The following is a 22,476-nucleotide window of genomic DNA, read 5'->3' as shown; positions in this document are numbered from 1 at the left end:
AGTCCCCTTAGGGGCTTTATAAATATTAGAAGATGATTACTTAGTTACTATATTGCAATATTTTTAAAAAAGTATATATATGACAACAGTATAAAACATCTAAAATTCTGTTATGTTTTGGCTTTTAGTTTTTGTGTGCCACCCCATAATTATCAATGACCCCACTATCTCAAATTCAAACTACATCACCTTTTAATTCAATAAATTTGAGAAGTTGAATTTTCCTCAATTTAGGTCACGGTTTGTCAATAAATGAGTGATGGTGAGTCCCAAAGCCGGACCCAGCTAAGAAGTACTTATCTACATTTTCAAGTTTTAAACCATCCCTGTGAAGCGTATAATCCTCACAGATCAAAACAGTTACTGAAAACAGAAAATAACTTGGTGGTTGCAAACTGTTTTATTGAGACTATGTTTTCCTTCCAGGAGCAAGTGAAGCAAAGGCAAAAACAGGATGCAGAAAAATGGCAGACACACATGAAACTTACAGTATGTTAGTGAAACCTAGCTGCTTTAGCTGCACATGTGTAAACAAGGCTTTAAAGGACTAGTACCATTTAAAAAATCACATTTAAGCAGTTTATAAGACAACAGCCTTCAGAAAAAAAAGTCCAAATGAATTCTATTCATTCTGTAAAGTGGAGCTCCTTTGGAAGGACAGGGATGTTTGTGTTTGTTTGTTCCTCGGTGAATGTTTCAGCTGTTTAAGTCTTGAAAACTCTGTGCTGTCTAATCTACAGATCCACTTGCTCTTCTTTAAGTCCTCATTGCACAGAGACTCATATAATGAGTACAGACCATTTTAACTGTAAAGCTAAAAAAGAGAGAGAATAAGAGAGAGAGAGAGAGGAGAGAGAGAGAGAGAGAGAGAGAGAGAGAGAGTCAAGCAGATCTTTAAAAACAAACAGCAAAATATACTGCAAATTAAAAATAAAGGGAGTGACTGGCATTAAAGCTTAATTCATCTGTCATGGCACCTGGCATATCAAGTAAAAATCACAATGCAAATTACAGTGCAAAACTTAAATATCAGAAAACACAAACATTCAAACACACATTGTCCAGACTGGCGCTTTCAAAACAGTCATTTGTGACCAATAGTTCCTGTTTTTAAAATGGCTTTTATGACTTCACAGACTTTCACTTTTCTTTTTCCTGCAAATAGTGGTATTTGTCATAATTAACGAAGTAGTTAAGGCATTTTAAAGGTCAATAATAGAAATAAACCACCACCCTCAAAGAGAGGGTTTGTTGTAAAGTTCAAGCAAAAATGACTGGTTACCTTGGCAAAACAAATAAAAATAAAAAAGAGAGAATGAGGTAAACCTTGAGTCTGGCTGTGTTTTTATCAACAAGCAACCCTCCAGTTTCATATATTGTGATATTTATTTGTTTACTTTAAGCAGGACGTTGTTAGGAAGCTCAGCTATTTCCAGTATTTGTGCTAAGCTACACATAGCTGGCTCCTTAACAGACAAGAGAGTAGCTCTGAATTTCTTAGTTCTGAAAGAAAAGGGAAATTGCATTTCACCTTAAATGCTCATTAGCCGTTTAGTAAGAGCCTGCTGGGCCTACTAGGGCATGTCAAGCAAAACAATACTCTGCACTTCATCCAGTTTCTATACCCGCTTTTTCCTTTCTGGGTCATGGGGGAAGCTGGTGCTCATCTCCAGCAGTCACCGTGCGAGAGGCGGGGTACACCCTGGAACTACTCATCTTACAAGAAATCTTACAATACTTCTAGAGGCTGGAAAGTAAGTACTTAAATACCAAATCACACTACGGCAGTAAAACACAGCACACTTATTATAAAAAAAATAATAACATTCTTGCCTTTACAAGTGCTTTGTTCTAATCAAATTAAATAAACCAAATAAAAACAAAATAGGAGACACTAATGCAAGGAGGCAGTTTAAATGAGAGGAAGTGACAGAGACATCGAGGGCTGTAAACTGCCTGAAAGTCTCGAGGCAAAACTGGCGCCGTGCCGTTGTAACTCTGAGTCTGTCTTAAGTCATCTCACAGTTTGCTTGCAGCTTGCTCCCTGCTGAGTAATGCAATCGGCCGGATGAACTTTCTGTTTCTGTGAGTCACTTCGCACGATGGCTTTCAAGTAGCAACTGACGATTCAAAACTACATTTATGGTCTGGTTTGACACGTCCACAAGACAAATACAATCCATTCGTAGGTGGGAGAGATGGCTCTGCTCCACTGTGAAACTTTTTGAGTTGAAATGATCATCCCAGTGTCTTTGAATGTCTCCGTTTAGTTGTTATGTACCAAGGATGAGCCAGTGATGTGTAAACAATTACTAAGGTTCATCTTCAAATGACATTCCTCATATAAAATGCTTAGATTTTCTACTTTCTTTCAGTCTATAAGTTAAAAATAATAATTTTTGGCAGGTTTTGTTGATGCAGTGCTCTTCAGGGTCTGTTATCTTTGGCCAGCGAGTGCATCATCCAGTTGACCTTCGTCTTCCAGCTCTCCCGCAAAGCTTCGTTGAACTTTACTTTGAAGTTCTTCAGTGCTTCATCCTCCGATTTGCCTAAAGCTAAGGAATCCTGTGGACAAACAGCACAAAACAACAGTTTGTAAATATCTTTATTGTGACACTCATCATCATTATAAGCACCAACACCACTGTCATCATCACTGAGTACCTTTAGATACTGGATATCCTTGGAGGAGGTGAGCTCAGGCAGTCCTGCTGCCTTCATCATAGCAAAAAGGTTGACAAACAGCGTCCCGTTCCTGCAGAGGATCTTGTAAGCCCGCTCACAGTATTCCCTGAATCTGACAAGGAAGACAGGTGTGTATCAGATCGAGACCATCAAATTTATTGGGTTGCCACTGCCCCTCCCCGGGTCCCCCTTTGGTGGCGCCCCTGGTATCAGAACCATGGAAGAGGGTAAATGCATCAGGAAGGTCAGTGAATGTCATCATTATACCTCTCAAACTTCTCACTGTTGTTCGTCCTCCCCTGCTGGATCACGTGAACGAAGTCGTAAGTCAAGATAAAAGGCACGCGCTCCCTGTTTATTCCAAGTTTCCGCTTGAAGTTGCCCAGAAAGTGTCCAAAGTCAATGTGGAACAGCTAAAATGCAAATTTAAAAAAAAAAAAAAGAATCTAATGACTCCTGAGAAAGTTTTGACTCACTGATCACAGTTACTTCTCACAAACAAGTGAGTCACCTCAAATATTTTACTCCAACGCGACAAAGGCAAAACCATTCAGAACCAGCCGAAGTTCAACAATGAAAAACAAACATCAGCGCAGTCAGATGTGCGATGAACCTCACCTGTCCTGTTTCCCTGATCATGATGTTGTCGTTGTGGCGATCTCCAATTCCCAACACATATGTAGCTACACAGTAGCCAGCACAGGAGAGTGTGAACTCCTCTATTGCTTGATCAAGTTTGTCCCTGGTGACAAAAAAGCAAAGCATGAGTGTATTTCCTTCTTACAGCACATTTACATTCCTTTTATCCTCATCACATTCCAGGCACTTTATAAACACACACACACACAGCCTTGAGGCAAGCTGTTTTCACTGCTGCAGCATTATGTATAAAATATTCACAGAGGAGTTCCTGCGGCAGATTAATGATTGACCGTCACATCCGTTCAGTCTAGACGAGCGTGGGGCTCCGTGTGTTAAGCTTTTACTAATTTTCTCTGCTCCGCCAGGCTCTGCAGCATTTCAGGCTAATTACCTTTCTGTCCTGTCGAGCAGTCAGCTAGGCCCGTGTTGCCATCGTGACACACAAAGGCTTATTCATTACATACTTTGAGAAGCTTTCAATATACGAGACCTTCAGACTGTTTGGCACCAAATAAAAATCTGCTCTCATTTAATGCTGCAGGAATTGCCTGCACACTTTGTTCTTTGAGGGGTTATTTTTTGTTTGTTTTGTCTTTTTTTGGCCTTTCACTGTATTAAAATGCTGCACAGAAAATGACCTTCAAGCATTTCTTAAAATGTAAAACGACCCATTGCACAGACCGCACCCTTTACCTGCCCGTTCCAATCAAAACAGCACAACAAATAGCTCGGAAGGTAAATTCTTTAGTTAAATCTCTGCAGGTGTGTGCAGTTGTGCAACATTACACTGACTGTTTGTCAGAGCCAGTAAGTATAACAGAGCAGGTGAAGGTGAATGACGATCATCTTGTGAATGTTATGCTTTGCACATGTCACCCATCTCAACATTGCTGCAGTCCAACCTCCTCCTGGCAAAAGTGGACTCCCCCAGAACGTTGCATTAATTTCAAACCAGTATAAAGATTGGACAAAAATGACTCAAAGAATACGACAGGGCAAGATATTGGGCCTGCTTTAAATGTCTCCATTTTGTAATCCTTTTTTTTTTTAATCTACCAAGGCCCGTCTTATCGGCTAAAGCCTTAAAGGGATAGTTCAAATTTTTTGGAAGTGGGGTTCTGTGGACAGGTTATGAATGATTAATATATTACCTGTTGTAGATAGTTCTTTGAATGATCTCAGTTTGGAGAAATACAATTTAATTGTGATCAGATCAGCTAATTGCTAGTCTGAGCTAGGCCAATGCCAAAGTGTATTGCTGCTGTCCTTAAACAACTTCAGCCTCAGAGGTTTTATGGTAGTTCATGCAAACACTACTTTATAAACTTTTACACTACTGTCAGTCTCACATTACAACATCATCCTGGCAGAAACCTTTCGGTGCTCCTCCCCTGAAATGCCCCAGGCTGCACTGGAAGGGCTACAGCTAGCTGCTGCCACCGTTTGGCCAAGCACGTAGCAAATAACATCTCTGTTGACGTCTCAGCAATGAGGCAAAGCTACAAATATTTCCTTGGCTTCAGTCTCTGGCCTGAAAGCCATGTCTGGACCGCCCAGGTGACCCTAATTAAAGCCAGCTTCTTCCTCCCTCACCTGCATGCCAGGTACTGCCGCCGTGCAGGCACCACACTCACTCAGAAATGTCACTGAAACTGCCCTTTAGTGTTAAATAAAATATCTTAAACATGAAAGGGAAGGAAAACACTTTTGACTTAACAATGTAAATATAAAGAATTTTCAAGTGCATTTAAAAAAAAACCTTTTTTAAGACCTTAATTGCACCAGCAGACAAAACACAAGAAATAAAACTCCATTTGCCTCCTTAAGTTTTATAAAATGCACACAGTGAAGAGGTGAGATGGGTTACTTTCACATCTAAAACTGGAACAGAGCTCGAGACAGCTGTCTGAGGAGCATCGGGGATGCCCCCATGAGGAACTGGGGCAATTTGCTGGAGACAAAAAGTCCTACATGGGTGGACTTACTAACCCCACTGCCACTATCTATCTTCTCTGTAGCCTAAAATGGTGTTTTGGTGCCAGTATAATAGACCCAGTGGTTGTTTTATTGGACTTAAAGATGACCATAACTTGAATGAATGAATAAATATGGCCTTTTTAAGCTTCTAAAGGTTACTATTGGGCCCAAGTTCATCATACTCACCCAGGATTCTTAGATTTGAGCCAGTTGAGCAAGGCGTCCTTGTTGAAGGCTGCAGTAGCTGCACTGTTGCTGTTGTTTCGCTGGATGTTGGCGATGGTGTCAGAGTTTTTCACGATTTCAATGAGCCCTGTTTTGTTCCCAGTGGACAGGCAGCCATACGGGATCATCCTGTGGGTGCAGCGTGAAGTTGCTTTGTGTAGAAACTCTCCACGCTCTGAGGTGTTAAGTGATGCAAAAACAAGATCCTACCTGAGATCCAGGCCTTCTTTCTTCCACAGATTCTCCATCAGCTGGATCATCTGCAGGGTCAACATGTCTTGACGAAGATCTGAAAATAATAAAAAAAAAAAGAATCAGTGAAAATAAGTCAAATAAATTCAGCACACAAACTTTAATGAGTGTTTTTCTTAACCTAGCATATTTTAATGTTCAGCCCTGTTTGTAAACCCTCCTGTAGTCACATCTTGTGCTAAACCAAAACCACAGCTTACTGTACATGTTGACACTGTGCGAGAGCTGCATGTGTTTTGTTTCTCACCGTCTCCATTTTTGAAGATGATTCCCACCATGTCTCCTTGTTCTGTGCCGTTCCTATATATCAACCAGAGTGGCTTCATCTTGGAGTCCATAAATCTGCACTTGTCTGCGCTGCAAAAGCAAAAAACCAATCATTTGAAACACGCAATGGACAGAACACCAGATTCTGAGCATTTTTAAAAAAAATAATAACTGTAAAGTTCAACATATTTATGCGTAATTGACAATTATCTTTTGCAAAACAAAGGGCTAAATGTTTTACAAGTTGAAGATATTGGTTGGTTTTCAAATGAATAAATAAAAAAATAGCACTATGTTGATTTGTTGAGATAAAAATAGATTTAAGTGTCACATTTTAAGGTTTTATGGTCTTGTAAGAGTGAGAAATATTTTGTTATTGTAAATTAAATAGACAAAAACAATATGCGTGTCTTACCAGATCTCAGAGAGGATGACGCTGGGGTTGAGCGGTGACAGCAGGTCTGACAGGGCCTCTTTGTACGACTCCTGTCTGATACACAGCTTCAGGTCATCCACCATCATTTTCTGGGAGCCTGACTTGACAATGTCACTTAGGGCTTTCATTTTACCCAGAGCTTCGTTCTAAGAGGCACCAGTCGAGATTTAGAACAACATAAACACATGTTACAGAGCTTAAAATCGGAGCAAATAACGATCAAGTTACCTGTCTGGATAAAAGCTTGATGTGAAAGATGTTTCCCCTGCAGTAGGCCTCCAAAATCAGGCCAAAACGCAAACTCACTGATGCCACGTGGATCTCTGATCTACAATGAATGCGATGTACCCGGTCAAATAAAATCCTGCGGATAAACATTAACACTAGACTGGGTCTCACCTGAGATGCCAGAACAGGAAGTGTCCTATCCTCCTGTTGGACAACGCCCTCTCCAGCAGGAAAGTGATGAGATCACAGTCTAAGTAGGACTCATATTTCAGGACCTGGACCAGCTGGATTAAATACTGCAGCAGCTCATCATCGCTGTGTGAAAAGAAATGTGTGATTTAAAAGGAAAAAAATTATAACTTTTTTCTGATACGGTGTAGGGTTGCAGAAACACAAACATGAACGTGTTCGTACCTGAGTTTTCTGAGGCATCTGACGGTGAAGGACCGGACCGCCGGGTCAGGGAAGCTATAGTCCAGGAGCTCCAAGGCGTGGATGGCAGGAAGATCGGGCCAGTGCTTCAGTAAACTCACCATCTAACAAGCAGATTAAATTCTGATTTAACATTCTTAGGTGTTGGAAAACTGGATGTTTAATTGAAAAGTCAAAGATCAGATGGCATTCATGAAGCTTCCTGTTTCGATAACAAAATTCTTATTGTCTTTAATAAAATTTGCTGCACATAAATATAAACGTCAACGACACAGAATTTTAACCTTGATGCAAGCTATCAAGGTGAAATACTTCTAGAATAAAAGACAAAGACTGAAGGCTGAAGACTCTTTTTAAACAGAGGAACGTATGCCTGACAAAAATAAAAGAGACAGGAGGAAATTCCTTCAAGCTGAACAAAAGGAAGTTATTGAAGCACTAAAGGTTGGATACTGCAGGGGAAAATAACTGAATTTACTGTTCTGCTTTAATATAGTGGCTGCTGGGCAGAAACTTTGTTTTTTCCGAAAATGTAACTTTTCTTATTAATTAAATAAACTGTGGGGTTACATGTTCTTTCTGACACTTTTCATTTGTTAGCCATCCATAAAACCACAGACTGATGTGAAGGGTGACCAACTGAGTGGATTTGTGAAACATGAAAATGATGAAAAATGGATATATGAGAATTTCTCCCAACAGCAACAATGTGTTACATTAATCCTCCCAACAGAGACCAGCATTTTGTGGCACGTAAGCCATATTTTCAAAATTTTCTCTGGAAATCTTAATAATTTTGTGAAAAAACATTTTTTATCTATAACTATTGCACCTTGAAAATCTGTTTCTGACAGTACAGTATTTAAATCCCTGTAGATAATGTAAAATTTCCTAATTATTGGTGATTTTAATGATGCCAGGATTTGTGTTAAGGGGCCGGTACAGTCAAAACGTTTACCATGTAAAAAAAAAAAAAAAAAACATACAGCCTTAATATTTGTTCTGCATATTATAAATAAAATAACACACACTTTGTTATACTTGTTAGAATATGAATTTGCAGGAATATCTTTTTTTATTTTCAGGCGGTGGGATGAAATCAGCTTATTTACCAGTTTTCCAGATTTCATGAGCTAAAACAACACACAAAAATTACAATATCAAAAACATAATTTTTCCATACCTGGACCACGTCCTCCCGCTTGTTCCACTTAGTGATGAGGAGCAGCTTGGACAGACTTTCAGGATAATAGTCGCGGACTTCAGTGCGAAGCTTCCACAGGAGCTCTTTCTCATCCTCGAAAAACTCGGTGTAATTTTTGTTATCCATGATTTCCTTCAGCCTCATGTGCTACAAACAAAACACAAGTGCATAAAAAAAAAACAGTGAGTGAGAAACAGCTCAAGTGTTTTGTCTGTTTCTTTAATGGTGCGATGCTGCTGGTGTACCTCCTCCTTAGTGGTGGAAACTGCATCACCGTTCCTCTCCGTGTCAATGATCTGAAAACAGATGGTTTTTTTTTTTCTTTAAATCTGAGAAATAGGAATCGGTGTTTCACTGTACAGTCTAATAAAACCTTTCAGGAGAAAGTACCTTGTCAAGCGGAGGGTAATAGAGCGGGTGCGGCCGAATGTTGGGGAAGCGAATCAGAAGCCCAGCGGCGCTGTCCACGTTGGGGTTCTTCTCGACCGTTCCCATCGGATTCAACAGGTCACTTTTATCATCTGTGAGAGAGAGGAAAACAAAAAAAAACAAAAAAAGTTTTCTCAGGGGTTTTGTTCTCAAAATGAGCTCAACTTCATCACTTCCCCATCTCAAAACTGAGGAACTGCTCCACCAAACTTCTACGAAAGAAACATCCAGATAACATTTAATCCGTCAATCAAAGCTGTTAAACAACTATATTTGCTATATGCCTTTGATACCGACAAACAAAGGGTCTTCTAACGACTTATAAGACTATCTTGAGCATCAACAACCACAAAATGTGTGAGCATGTGGTGTTTTGGTGGCACCTATGTCACTTTGGATATTTTAGACAGTAGCGTTTGCTCGGAGGTGTTGTGGAGGATGCTGTGAACGTGTGAAGAGCTTTTAGAGAGGAGGAGAATGTAAGACGAGGAGGGAAGTACCAGGTACAGATGGCCACGTGGATAAGAGGAACTCCCCAGTCTTCAGCTGGTCCTTGTAGTCGAACACCATGGTGTTCACCCAGGCTATTGGACAGTCCTGGAAACAAAACGAGAACAACACGGAGGGCGTTTACACAAAACTGTCATGGTTTGCACTCTTGGTTTCCATTTCAGGTTTTGGTTTCTCCCTGGTCCCTGTTTCCCTGCCTCCTTGTGCACACCTGTGTTTAATTTGGCCAATCACCTCTCTGTTAGTCACCGGGTGTGGGTTCCTCTGTTTCGTTCCATGCTGTTCAGCTCGCCTCTGTTTGCTGCCGCTGTTGTCATGCTGAAGATTGTTTTTGCCTCAGCCTCGTTCTGTTGCACTTTCTATTTTTTTCTATTAAATTTTGTAAGCTGCGCCGCGGCCATCTTGGTCCTCTCCTCACACCACATGACAAAAACAGTCCACAAGCTTTAAAATCTCTAATTTTATTTGAAGGTCTGTATTCATCATTTTCAGCCAGGGCTGCATAACAACTACAGCAGAGGTAGCGGTTAAGATTTTTAACTAAATTACATGTTTTATAATGTCTTAACATTTATATTTTCAGTGTGTTTCCAATTAAAGGTAATGCATTTCATGTCAGTTAGGTACAGTAAAACTGAGCATTTTAGCACATTCTTCAATTATAAAAAAAAATACGTTGAAAGTTTGGTCATGTCACGCGCATAATCTATTAATACCAACAGCGGAAAAAAGACTTCTGCAGCTTTTACTGAAACATTTTCTGTTTATAAATTTTCCAGTACTGCTTAAAGGGAACTAAACTGGCAGTGGGTAGAAAAATAATTTAATTTAACGAAGTGTGATAAAAACAACACAAACATAGCTGCAGAGTCACAAACAGTGGCACAGCTCGACTTCCGCCTGCCTCTGAGGTGTCTGGCTGCAGGACTTCTCTTCCGAACAACAGAAGACAGAAGTGGCTCCGAAAAAAGAAGAAGTGGCCTTGACTCCCTTCAAACACACCTGGGCGCCATGTTTGGCAGGTCTGCCATAAACGTGGCGCCCGCGGTCGCTGCAAACGCTGTCAGAACACAACAAGCCGAGGCCACAGCAGCAGAAAAAAAAGGGGAATTTGTTGTTGTTCACCGAAGGGGTGTGAGGAGGTTCTTTAGAGTTTACAAGTCTCACAAGGTAGCATGACTGTAGCTTTACTGTGGTGTAAAACCTTATCTTAAGAAAGGAAATACAGCCTCAGGAGGGCAAAACCTTTCGATTAGTGAAATTAAATTATGACTGATTAGATGTAATTGTAGAGGGGTGAAAAATGAGCTCTTAGTAAATTAAAACAATAATTAAGAAAATAGGCACCCCAACATAATTTTTATTTTTGTATTTTGTATTTCTCATTGTAGTGTCAATTTAGATTGTCCGATGCAATTCCGCACACAACCGCTAGGGGCGCTGCCGCGTTAGTGGCACAGAAAAGATTGAGCACACAAGAAGAATAAATCTTCCAGTTGAATGAGAAGGAAGCTCAACGTGTGTGTCTCGTCTTTCCTGTTCCACAGGTCAGCAAAAATGTGTTTTTCTGAATATATATATGTTTCTTGGAAGAGTTGAGGAGGTCCTTGGGTCAGCTGTCGACTAATGAGTCGCAAAGTTCGTCTTGTAATCGTTGTGTACGAGGGCGGGACTTGTTCTGGGGGCTGGTTGGAGCTAATGCTAGCGGGCCTGTGCACGTGTGTGTGAGCTAGCTGAGGAGCTAGCTGACGGACAGCAGAGTTCATTTGAGCTTGTGTTAGGCACTTTTTGAGAGAGTTCTCACTCAAGGGACATTGTTCTGGTTTCTCTATTTTATAGATGTGATGTTTTTTATTTTTATTTTATTTTATGGGTTTGTTGAAAAACCTGATAAATCATATCCGTGTGAGGCTGAGCGCCGAGGCACAGTGTTGAAGAGGCATTGCGTTTTTTTTTCAGTTTATATTGAAAGAGTGATTGTTTGGTTTAAAGTTATATTAGTCATTTCCGATGTACTGAAGTTAATAGTTCTCTACTGAAGTATGTGATACCTGAAGCATGTTGCATATGAAGTATGTTTATAACACAAGAAGAATAAATCTTCCAGTTGAATGAGAAGGAAGCTCAACGTGTGTGTCTCGTCTTTCCTGTTCCACAGCATCACACGTTGAGGGAAGATCATCTAACACATTACCCTCAGCCATCCTAGGTTGCAGGGTAACATAATTAGAAATGTGTCATGAAGTTACAAAAATAATAACAGTAACAATATATTCACCTAAGCCCAATAATTATGAAATCTTTACTCTTGAGTAAATATTTATGCACTTTTTACAAGACTATTTCCAAAACCATTACTTTTTTTAAGCATTACTTTGTGTTAGTGACGCACATTTCATGAAACTCAGATTGTTTGCATTTATTTCCTCTAATCAGAAACGATGATTCCTCTTTCATAGAGTTGCGTGCGTTTCTATGCTAATGACACTGAGTTTATTATAGAACAGTTTGCCTCCACATGGCTGAATACTGAATTAGGACAAAAAAGATATCTCAGTTAAAACAAATTTCAGCTCTACATCTAAACACTTTTTATTTATCTCATGAAACTGAAATTGGTCTCAATTTGAAGTCTGCCTTTTTAAAAGCATAATAAGGAGCAAGTTGAACAAGAATGACTTTCTGTAAAATAAAATGTACTTTACTTGAGAGAATTGAGAAATACTATATGTTACAATTACCATCAACGTTTACAGATCTGCAGATAAATTATGTACTTGCTGCCCATAATATTCATGTACTTTAATGTCAGGATGGTTGGCAGTTAAATTTAGATAACAATTAAATAGTTAATTCATTCTGTGACAATTGGTACTTTAAGCCACAACTGAATAACAAATTTGAGCAACTGTAGTTGTCCACCTATCTCGACTTGGGTTTTGTAATCTAAACATCTAAAATTTGCAACAGAAACTTTCACATCCCTTTGGCTACAGATACATGTCTAAAAAAAGTCCCCACTCTGAAAGGAAAGCATTCTCTGTGATGTTTCAGGCCCAAACCTGACTGCCTCCCCGTGTCAGCCCTAATGTTGAGTAATAAATTGAAAAATAAAACTTTTGGTGCGTGGGCGTGTGTCGTGTCAACTGTGAGTATGAATTTAGAATTCCTCGTAAATGTTTGCCAGTTCCTTCCTTCCTTGGACTAATGTGTAGATAAAAGAGCAGAAACGGATGAAATGTTAACCGCAGCTTTTGCCACTGAACACACACACACTCGCACAACCAGAGGCAGCAGCAAAACACACCCACAGAGCGTGCACCGACGACACACACTGGAGAGGAAACAGTGTGGGGGTGAGGGCTGTTTGTGCCTGTTAACATATATACACCCACCAGCCCGAGCATCTTCTCCCTTCAGTCACAACTTGAACACACGAGCGCCCCAAACTCCCCACCAAAAGAACTCACTGCTTTCTTATTCTTCTTCTTAGTGCCGCGGGGCTTCTTGGTCTTCTCGATGACAGCATAGAGGGCGAAGCACAGGCGGCTCATGCGGGGCAGGTCGGACACGTTCATGTCAAACTCCAGCCTCTGATTCCACAGCGGCTCGGAGCACACCGTCACCTCGGAGCTCGTCACCACCTTACAGAGCAGCTCGCTGCCGTGGAACAGACCGGCCTGCACCACAAGCTGCAGGGGAAGCAAAAAAAAACACACACATATCGAGTGGTGATTAGACATGACATGTGGTTTAGAAGCCGAAGAGTTTAGCACTTGCGTGAGGGTGATTGTTTGTGGAAGAGTTTCAGACTGTGCAGATAGATGATTCAGAGCTTCCTGTGTTACTCAAGCTATGAGTCAAAGGGTCTACACATCCTTAACGTAAACAAGTTACATTGGCTTTTAAGAGTTATAATGAATACCTATAAGAGTCATAATTGGATAGTGTACGATCTTTAGAATCCAGCATGTTGTGTAAAGTTGCGTGAACTGATTTATTTGAACAGTTTTTTTCCCAGGGTGGAACGATTATACAACATTCAACTTGAATGTCTCTTAAAAATGAGAAGTGGGTGCACAAGTTTAAATTTACGTGGATTTTCTCAAACATTTGGTGAAATGTCCCTTTCTAACTACATCCAAATATCTCCTCTTTGTCTTTTTCTTGGCAGCTGCATCTCTAACATCCTTCTACCAATATACCCACTGTCCCTTCTCTGCACATGTCTACACATCTCTAACTTTACCTCCCAGTCCTTCAACCTGTGCTGTTTGTCTGATGACCTCATTCCTAATCCTGTCCATCCTCGTCCCTCCCAAGGAGAACCTCAGCATCTTCAGCTCTGTCACTTGTCTTTTTGTCTCCAAACCGTCCAACACAGCTGCTCTCACCACTGTCTTGTAAACCTTTCCTTTGACCTTTGCTGCCACCCTTTTTGTCCCAAATCCCTCCTGAACCTTTTCTCCATCCTGCCTGGACTCTATTCTTCACCTCCTTACCACACTCCCTGTTTACTCTGGACAGTCGACCCTAAGTACTTAAGTCCTGCACCTTTGTGACCTCTGCTCCTTGTAGCCTCACTGCTCCACCTGCCTCCCTCATGATGAATATATGTAAACATCTGACTGCAGCTGTAGGGCTCTATATTTGCAATATGTATGAGAAGCCCCAAGTTAAACTTTTGGCTGCCAGTTGGAGACAGAACTGATCTTTTTGTGACCTGACAAATTAGCAATGCTCCAAGGCAGCACCTAGAGGTGCACTTTATAATCCAGCTACACACACATGCGTTTGTTATTGTTTTCTGATGTGGCAAAACAAAAAGTGAACAACTGGATATTTCTCCAGCCTTTCGGTGATCAGTTATTTGCAGGGAAATTTCAGGAAAACACTGACAACTTGCAAATGCATACAAAATGCACGCAACGCGCAAAATGAAAAAAAAAAAGAAGTGCATCTGAGAGCAAGAGAAGGGGAATGAGCGTGAAGTCTGCCTTTTTTCTTAGAATCTAGGCCTCAGAATGAGACATGAAAACCAGATAGGCCCTCCCCACTTCCTGTTTTGAAGTTTTAACCAACTGCCTTGATGAATTATGGGAAACGTGCGGTTTGGACCATGTGACCTCTGTCATTTACATGTTGCGTTCACAGTTTCTACAACCTAAATTGAGATATTGGTAAACAAGTGAACCTCACATTTCATTGAGCAGCAAAGCGAGAGAAAACCTACGCGAAACCGCACCAACCTTCATTCCTTCGTCTGCGTTGACTCGGCTGCCCTGCAGCAGGTGAATGTAGAAGGGCTCATTGATGGACCACAGAGAGGAGGTGTTTTGCTGTAGAAAAGAGGAAAAAAAAGGAGGAAATTAATTTATTTTTTCCACACTTATATTTGCATTCATAGCAATCATTTCATTGGAGTCTAACTCATGAAACTGTTGCTACGGTTTCCTGTTTGGCAGCTTTTCAAATAACTGTGCACTTTTTAAAAAACAAGAATACATTTTTAAAAACTAGTTTTCCCCTTAAGACTCAAATTCCAACATTTGAACAATTTCATATGAATGCTTTAACTTTTAAAACCCATTTTTTTCCATTTCCAAAGTTGGTAATAATTGCTTAATTACAGTAAATGTACAAAAAAAAAAGGAAAAATGTGTAAATGATCTGCATCGTTCCTGCACTGCATTTTCCAAGTGTACCAAAGTCCGTGTGACTGCTCGGGTAATAAAAGACATGCTCTCACCTTCTTCATGGGCAGAGGGGGGGGTCTGGACAGGGAGCGAGTCTTGCACGCCTGGCTGCACAACCTGCCCTGTTCCTCTTGATATTTGATGATGGTGGAGTGGTGCACCATGATGAGCTGAGGGTTCTGGCCATTCCTCAAACATGAGAAAATGTACTGAGGGGAACAAAGAGACAGACGACAAGATTGTTTTTGTTTGTTTGTTTACTGGTGCGGCCATTAGTCAGTCCCCCCCCCACCTCCCCCCCCCCACCCACACACACACATACAGATCTTTCCCAGTGTCCCAGTAGGACTGGATAACTCCTGAAGGCTGTTCATTTGCTGAAGGTTAATGCAGCCGAAATCTCATTACATGTGGATGGATGCAGCTCCTCTCTGCAGGGCTGCTAGACAGATATGAGTCACTCCTGCAGGTAGCTGCAGTTTCAAAATTACCAGTGGAGACTCCTGCCACCAAAATCTCAACTCACCCCACTTCTGATCTGACAGTCGTCTCAGCTAACTCAGACCACCTGCGTCGGGTACAATTCAAAACACAAAGCAGGAAAATGAAAGTGCTCTCACTCTCTGTTTCCTCACCTTACAGCTTCATTTAGAAATAAAAATCGATTTTATTAAAATCTTTTTAGTGAAATGTATAAATTGAGTGTGGCCATTTTTAACACAACACTGCAGTTTTCTTGCAAAACCATTACAGCGAAGACAGAAGGGATGGAAGAGATTTTGCAATTACGTGCCAATGCATGAACAAATGGCCCAGCCGAACACACGCATGGGGCGCGTGCGTAAAGAGGGACGTGAATGATGGAGGGCCGCTCGCAGCTCGGCGAGACATTTCTTCACGGCGGCGGCAGCGCAGAGTGACCGTTGGATAAATTACTGTGACATCTGCGCAAACGGCCTCTCTGCTGCGGCTCCAGAAGGCTTGAGAGGATCAAACAAATGCGGCAAATTACAAAAATATCACAGCGGAGGAGCAGCTTCAGTGTGAAACCAAGAACGCACTTCAGAAATAGCAGTCCAGCGCGACAGCGACCTCTAAAAACAATGACAAAGCCTGATAGGAATTGCTTCGGGATAACAACATTTATGTGCACGTCTTCCAGTAAGAGTTTGGGCGAGCTTCTGTTCTGATTTCTCGTTTTAGGTGGGTTGTGAAAGCAGTTCTACAAATAACACCAAGACCAAAGTGAAGTACCAAATTCATAAAACGTACAGAGACTGACACAGGCCTGATCACTTTGCGCTAAGATGTCCATTTCTCTCATGGCTGCTTGTTTCCATCTAACTGAAACACTGTTTTAGCCGCTGTGGACCCCTCCCGCCTCACAGGAGACCCTCTCTGCCCTGATTGATCCCTCGATTGCTGAAAAAATGGCATAATGCAAAACAGCTGCTCGTTCTCTGTTCGAGTCATGCCAAACTCGCCACCAGGCAGGCAATATGCGAGTTTGTTTCACAGTGATACCGAAGAGGGAAGGACGGGAGAGAGAGAGAATAACTCCCTCTGCAACCCCTTTAAAAATATGGTTCTTCAAAAAAAAACGAGTAGTTTAGATTTTGCTTTCTCTACATATCATAGGAGCAGCAGCTGCTTCGGGTGACTGTCACTACAGAGTGTTTAAATCCAAAAAGCACACACTTTGTGCTGATATTTGTTAAGAAGTTGCAGAAATTCGGCTGATATTTCGAAGGCAAGCTGGCGTACGTGAGGCTGGAGGCGTGAGAGAAGTTGTCTCCTGCGGCGCTGCTTCATCTACATGCTCAGATTGATGAAGAGGAGGGATCTTTTTCCAGTTAATCTAGTCTGAAACATCTTTATATCTGTGTAGGAAAAACAGTATGACATCCTGTGGCGGTAAACTGTGATGTCTAAACAGATTATTTAAAAAAAAAACTGTAGATAACTTAAAGAAAATATGTTAAAAAAATGTTTAAAAAGATAAGATAGCTCTAAAATACAATTAGCTAAAGAGCGCAAAGCCGAACAAGCAACAAATTTGCACTATTAGAGCTTAAATTATCTCCATTTTGTTTCTTTTAAACTGCATTTAGTTTTTAATGATCAGAACTGGAGAGATGAGGAGTGAACAGGAGCAGATAAGTTCAAAAATGTTAAAAGTCAATAAAATATATTAAACACACTCATGTCAATCAGGTTGTACAGTAAAATGTTTGCAGACATTGATGCACAGCTTTTGTTTTATCTGCAGTTTAAATGGCTGATTTTTAGTCTGACATTACATTTTCTGTTAAACATAGATCCAAAACAAACAAATTAGACTAGTTTTGTTTTTTTTTTTTGGTTTTTTTTGGAGGGGAATAAGGTTTACGGGGTTCCTAATCATTTTCCATTTTTATATTCTTCCAGCCTCATATTTTAAAACTTTTTATCCATTTTGGCATTAAAACATCTGTAAATTTACTGTAATTTAAAATGTTTGTACAGTAATGATTCTTTTTTTTTATCCTTTGTAGATTTATTGGATTTGGGAAGGATTCTTTTGCTCAGTTTTGTTTTTGTTTTTTCCAAAACAAGCTTTAGGAAAGAGGCCCAAAACTTAAACTAAATTTGCAAAATTAAGGAAATGAAAAAATGTAAGATTCTGATCAAAAAGTGCTTTTTCGCTGATGACATAAAATTGCGTTTTCTCACAAAAAAGAAATGAATTTTGTTCCTTGTTTCACTTTACAAAAACTGGCAACCTCTAAGGTATATGATCCCAAAGCAGACATGATGTTAATTTTTTAAACACAGTCCAAGTAAAAAAAAATACTCCGATCGTTTGAGCAACTTTTAAAAATGCTGACGTTCTGCTTTCAAAAAATGCAAAAGGTAATAGAGTCTGGAAACACTAATGTTTTTCCATACTTATCATCACGGAAAATACTCCAGACTTTTCAAGACTGTGTAGGAAGGCTGTGTTTGAAGCGTCACAGCAGTATTTATTTGCCTTTCGCTGTAGTAACTCACTTTGAACTGCCTCAGCGGGTGGTTCCCATAGAGGAACTCCATTGTCCCATTGACCTGTAAGGTGTAGTCCTCGGGCTCCAGCCGCACTGAGCGGAAAACAGTGGCTCTCTTCTTCAGGGCGCTCTTCATCAGAGCCACCGGGAGGTCCTGAGGGTCCTGCTGCAGCATGAAGCTTTCCTATAAAAGTCACACGAAGCAGAATCCAGGCCCAAGTTCAACTTCAGAGAAACGTAAGGAAAAAGTGGTTGCTGGTCGTGTGATGTTTTGAAAGTACGGTTTTATGCAGTGGGAGGGGGAATTCCAAAGGTGATCAGATTAAGTTAAAATCATCCTCCACAATTATTCTACACAAAGCTGAATCACAGTTTTTTTTTTTTCCAACCTAAGCAACTCTGCTCTCTTTCTTGGCTTCACTGCTGCCGCCTCATTCACAGCTCGGCTGCATATGACTCAACCAGACAAACGACTCACCTCACAGGCCTCAAACTTGACATTGACGAAAAGCTTCTTGGTGTTTTTCGACTTCACGCTGCCGTACAGCGGCGGGGAGCCGCACGGCTCCAGGTCACACGGGAAGCTGTACTCCATCCACTGTTGCCATGGCAAACTCTGACGCTCCTGAGCCTTCTCTTCGCAAAACGTGCGCATCTTGTTCCGAAACTCATCCACCTCGTGGTTCTTCTGGGCTTCAAACTCATGCAGACCTGAAGAGGCATTGAAAAAAATGAATGAATTAATTAAAGGTTTATCAGTCCTTAAAGAAATGTGTATCCCCCTATAAGATCATCTTGTGATGAGAAAGAAGGAGGTTATGACTGTTTTGGTCAAATCTTCTAAAGGATGTCATGCGTAGTCTCATGCTTGATCTCGTGAAATGTGTTAGCTCTCAGAGCATGTATTGGGATAACTCTCATCTACTACCACACCAAATTTCAGCTCGATATCTATAGAACTGACGGAGTTACAGCCAGGTGCAAAAACACGGCTCATTTCAGCGATTGACCTTTCCAGAAGTGCTTAACCTAAACTCAAAGAAGAACTGCTTTACGTCCAGAGTTCCTTCTTGTTTGTTTAAATAAAATTCACATTTCCACACTGCTAAAAAATGACTATGTAGCCAATGACTATGTAGCCAATCAAGTTCTCTTGTGCCAAATAGGTAAAGGTCTGATTTAGTGCTTTTTAAGGGGTTTATTTCTTTGATATAAATGAGTTTTTTAGAGGGGACTGAGAATGGAGATGTCGCCTTTATGCGAAGGACCCTGAAAAACAACAGCAGGTGAGTGTTGATGTGCATGTTTCTAATAAGCTCCAGACATTAATGAACCAAGGTTTTCTTGCCTTTGTGCTTTAAAAAGAAACATTTTTTCCCTCTCTGTAAAGTGCCGCAGAGCCTTTTATCTTTCTGATTAGTCAGTTGAAAGCATTTTGCAAACATGTCACTTGTTGATGTCGTTATGTAAAAAAAAAAAAGCTGAACTCAGTGTGTGCTGTGTCATTCCAGGATGAGCCTTTTCTGTTGCCTATGTAGGTGCAGAATGTTTTCCATGCAGATTAAAACTACGTTTATTACTGCATTAAATTTGCTACGTAACTATTCTTTACTGCCCATGCACTAAAGCAACAGTGTTCTAAAGACAAGCAAAGATAAGCTGCTCTAAAAGATGAAAAAAAAAAAAAACTGGACTTGCTGATGGAATAATTCTCAGCTTCCGGCGAAAGCTACTAAAACCAAACATGGAAGCGCTGACGGTTTTTCAGCAGATGAACGGTACGAATGACGGACTCTCCTGACCTTTTCCAATCAGGAGGCTGATCTGAGCGTTGGTGAGCTTCTCCCCCCGGTCGCCCTCCCGGGCCACCAGCCTCAGGACACACATGAAGGGCCGCACGTCGCTGATCCGCCTCGACTCCTCCTCCAGCTCCTCCCTCTCCGCCGTCTCGTTGATGCAGGTGAAGACGTACCCGTCGGGGTCACCAAGTCCACAGTACAGGGCCTCGCTTCGGGCGTTTTTCCAAACCATCTGAAACGAAAGGCACAGGCACGGTCCACTCTGTAGGGAACTTTAAATCCTCAAAAAAGTCATGATCAACAGTTTTAAATATACTGAGGTCACATGAATCATCATATATATATATAAACTACTGTTTTGCTCTCTTTTAACAGTCTTTTTACAAAATGTTCAGCATTTTAGGTCAACAACAAATGAACACCCCCTGCCCCGGCACCTACTTATGACAAAATAATGATTGATAAATGAGCACTTTTCGAGCATATATCACTGTGGTGCTCCGTTCAAAATGATTGGACAATCTGTGCCGTCAACGTGGGACAGAAAAGGATTCCAAGTTAGTTCAGATGACTGAAGCTTTAAGATCTGTGTACCCTCTTTAAAACCTCCCCTTCCCCAAACATGGTCTGAAACCAACAAATATGTCTCCCATTCAATTAAAAAAAGGGTAAAAACATTCAAATATGTAGAAGAAACTGCCCCTCTCTAGGTGTTTATACCTAATCTTGCTCATACAAAGAAACTATTATCAAATAAAGATGGGGGCAAGTATGATTTTCTGCTAGCTGAGCCCCAAAAGAGTGCGCCTGCAGTCAAAAAGGCATCTAAACTGAACCCAGAGTTTAATGGCAGTCGGACACCATCACATGTTTTAGTGTAACTAGAAGTAGAAGAGTGAAGAGGTGAATATAGTGAGGCTTCCAGTGCTCCCGGATGAGCAGAATATGCTTCTCTAACCACCTGTGATTCATTCATTCCCCCTCATAATGAACCCAGAAACTCAGATTTTTTTTTATATAAGCTGCCCGGGAGGTTAGGTAGAGCTCCACCCAGAGCTTTGGGCTTCAAACCGTGTTTAATTTGCATCAGCAAAGAGAAAACAAATAAATTCTTATCGAGAATAACCATTGTGTCAGCTACGTGCACTCCAAGACAGACACAACTCAAACTGGATGTCTTCAATGGTAGATTATCGATGTGTCTTGTGAGTAAATTTTCCTGAAACTCCCACCAACGTTGGCTCTTGTAGCGATCTGCGCGGCTTCCAAGACAGTCATTACTTAACGGCTACAGCAAACAGCACGAAGAGGCAGAAGTGTTGGCTCGCTGACACTTCACAGCAGATCTGCTTCAGCCGAGAGCTGCTGCTCACAGAGCGGCGCAGAGCTGCAGCCCCTTCCTCCAACCATCGCATCGAAACCAGCCTGGGTTGTTTCAGCCCGGGCATGTTTTAATTAACATGATGTCCGAGGGAAATATTAGGCTGGGCGGTTTGTTCAGAAGTGCACTGAGGATGAAGGATCAGACACACACACACCAGTTCAGTTCGGGAGGAAACGTGTACCTTTTTGATGTTTCTGATGGTCTCGTTTCGAGACACGGGGAATTTGAGGAAGATCCCGGTCGGCAGCAGGAAGTCCATGTTGATCTCCTGGCCCCCCTCCTTCTCCCACTCCTCCTGCATCCCATACTTCCCTGGGGGCATGGTGATGGCCTCTCATTTACTGTCAGCTCCCCTGCTGCTGCTGCTGCTGCTGCTGATCGAAACACACAAGTCCACTCAGAGAGGAAGCACGGCCAGGAGGGGGGGGGTTAGCAGGTTCACAATTTATACATGCGGTACAGTCGAGGGCGGTTTGGACAAAATGCAGTGTGTTCTGAACGTGCTGCTCACACAGAGCAGTGCACTGGGAGCAGAAGTTTTGCGACCAGTTTCTGACAGTTTGATGTGTCCTGTCAGAAAGAAACGCTCTGGGGTCACACGAGGTTAAACGCACTACACATAAAACTTCAGTTTTGGCTGAACTGTACACCCTGCATCAACTAGAAACCGTTTGCAATCTGCTTCTGGTTCCTACAGTCAGGCTGACAGTAATCCTGCCCCACAGATGTGGGTAAGAGGAAACGTGTGAGACGCTTTTTCTTCAGTTTCGTGACAGATTAAAGCTGACTTGTCTATGAAATGCATCAGAACGATTCTCCTGCGCAGCCTCGAAGCAATAATTCACCTTGTGTGGTGGAAAATATGCTGCAAAATCAAAGGACGCGTCGGGCACAGAGAGAGAGAGGAGAAAAATGGGCATCTGTGGCTTCTGTCGGAGAGCAGTTTGTGTCTAGTTGATGATGGCTGAGGTTCTGCCAACCTGTTGGCGCACACACACGCGCGCGCGCGCACACTTGCCTGTCAGCTTTACGGTCCGGTCACCTCTTCATGGCTCTGTCGCAGCTGGAACATCCCCGCAGAGCCCGCGCCGCCGCCGTCCGTGTGTCAGGAGCCCACCTGCCTGCCTCGCTGCGACGCGCCGTCGTCTGCGCCGCGGTGACGCTCCTGCTGCTCTGCTGCTCTGCTGCTGCACTGAGCGCGAGCGGCAGCCCCCGGCGAGAGCGCGCGCGGGGCCTCGCGCCGGGCTAAAGGAAGCTCCGTCCGCAAAGTGTCGGGCTCGCGCGCAG

At 41.8% G+C, this 22,476-nt stretch overlaps 1 protein-coding gene across 2 annotated transcripts; it reads right to left on the bottom strand.

Moving 5' to 3' along the window:
- Positions 1-381: 381 nt before the first annotated feature.
- On the bottom strand, positions 382-22,424 carry pik3cd (phosphatidylinositol-4,5-bisphosphate 3-kinase, catalytic subunit delta). Of its 2 annotated transcripts, none has more exons than XM_017417546.3 (23): positions 22,208-22,424; positions 21,371-21,563; positions 19,809-20,037; positions 18,485-18,717; positions 18,014-18,190; positions 15,037-15,192; positions 14,537-14,626; positions 12,758-12,979; positions 9,278-9,374; positions 8,739-8,869; positions 8,594-8,644; positions 8,328-8,495; positions 7,127-7,248; positions 6,884-7,027; positions 6,713-6,812; positions 6,464-6,630; positions 6,029-6,138; positions 5,740-5,818; positions 5,491-5,658; positions 3,304-3,427; positions 2,953-3,098; positions 2,665-2,797; positions 382-2,565 (listed from the first exon to the last, which is right to left on the bottom strand). In XM_017417546.3, exons 2-23 carry the CDS (start codon positions 21,509-21,511, stop codon positions 2,428-2,430), a joined length of 3,126 nt encoding a protein of 1,041 aa, XP_017273035.1. In that variant the 5' UTR covers positions 21,512-21,563; positions 22,208-22,424; the 3' UTR covers positions 382-2,427. The 2 variants fall into 2 exon arrangements, with proteins under 2 accessions (XP_017273035.1, XP_017273034.1); XM_017417545.3 differs by having other exon boundaries at positions 21,371-21,560.
- Positions 22,425-22,476: the final 52 nt, after the last annotated feature.

Source organism: Kryptolebias marmoratus, linkage group LG8 (assembly GCF_001649575.2).
Source record: "Kryptolebias marmoratus isolate JLee-2015 linkage group LG8, ASM164957v2, whole genome shotgun sequence".
NCBI classification, from domain to species: domain Eukaryota; kingdom Metazoa; phylum Chordata; class Actinopteri; order Cyprinodontiformes; family Rivulidae; genus Kryptolebias; species Kryptolebias marmoratus.
Note: the sequence above shows the minus strand (reverse complement) of the source record. Positions and strands in the feature narration are given on the sequence as shown.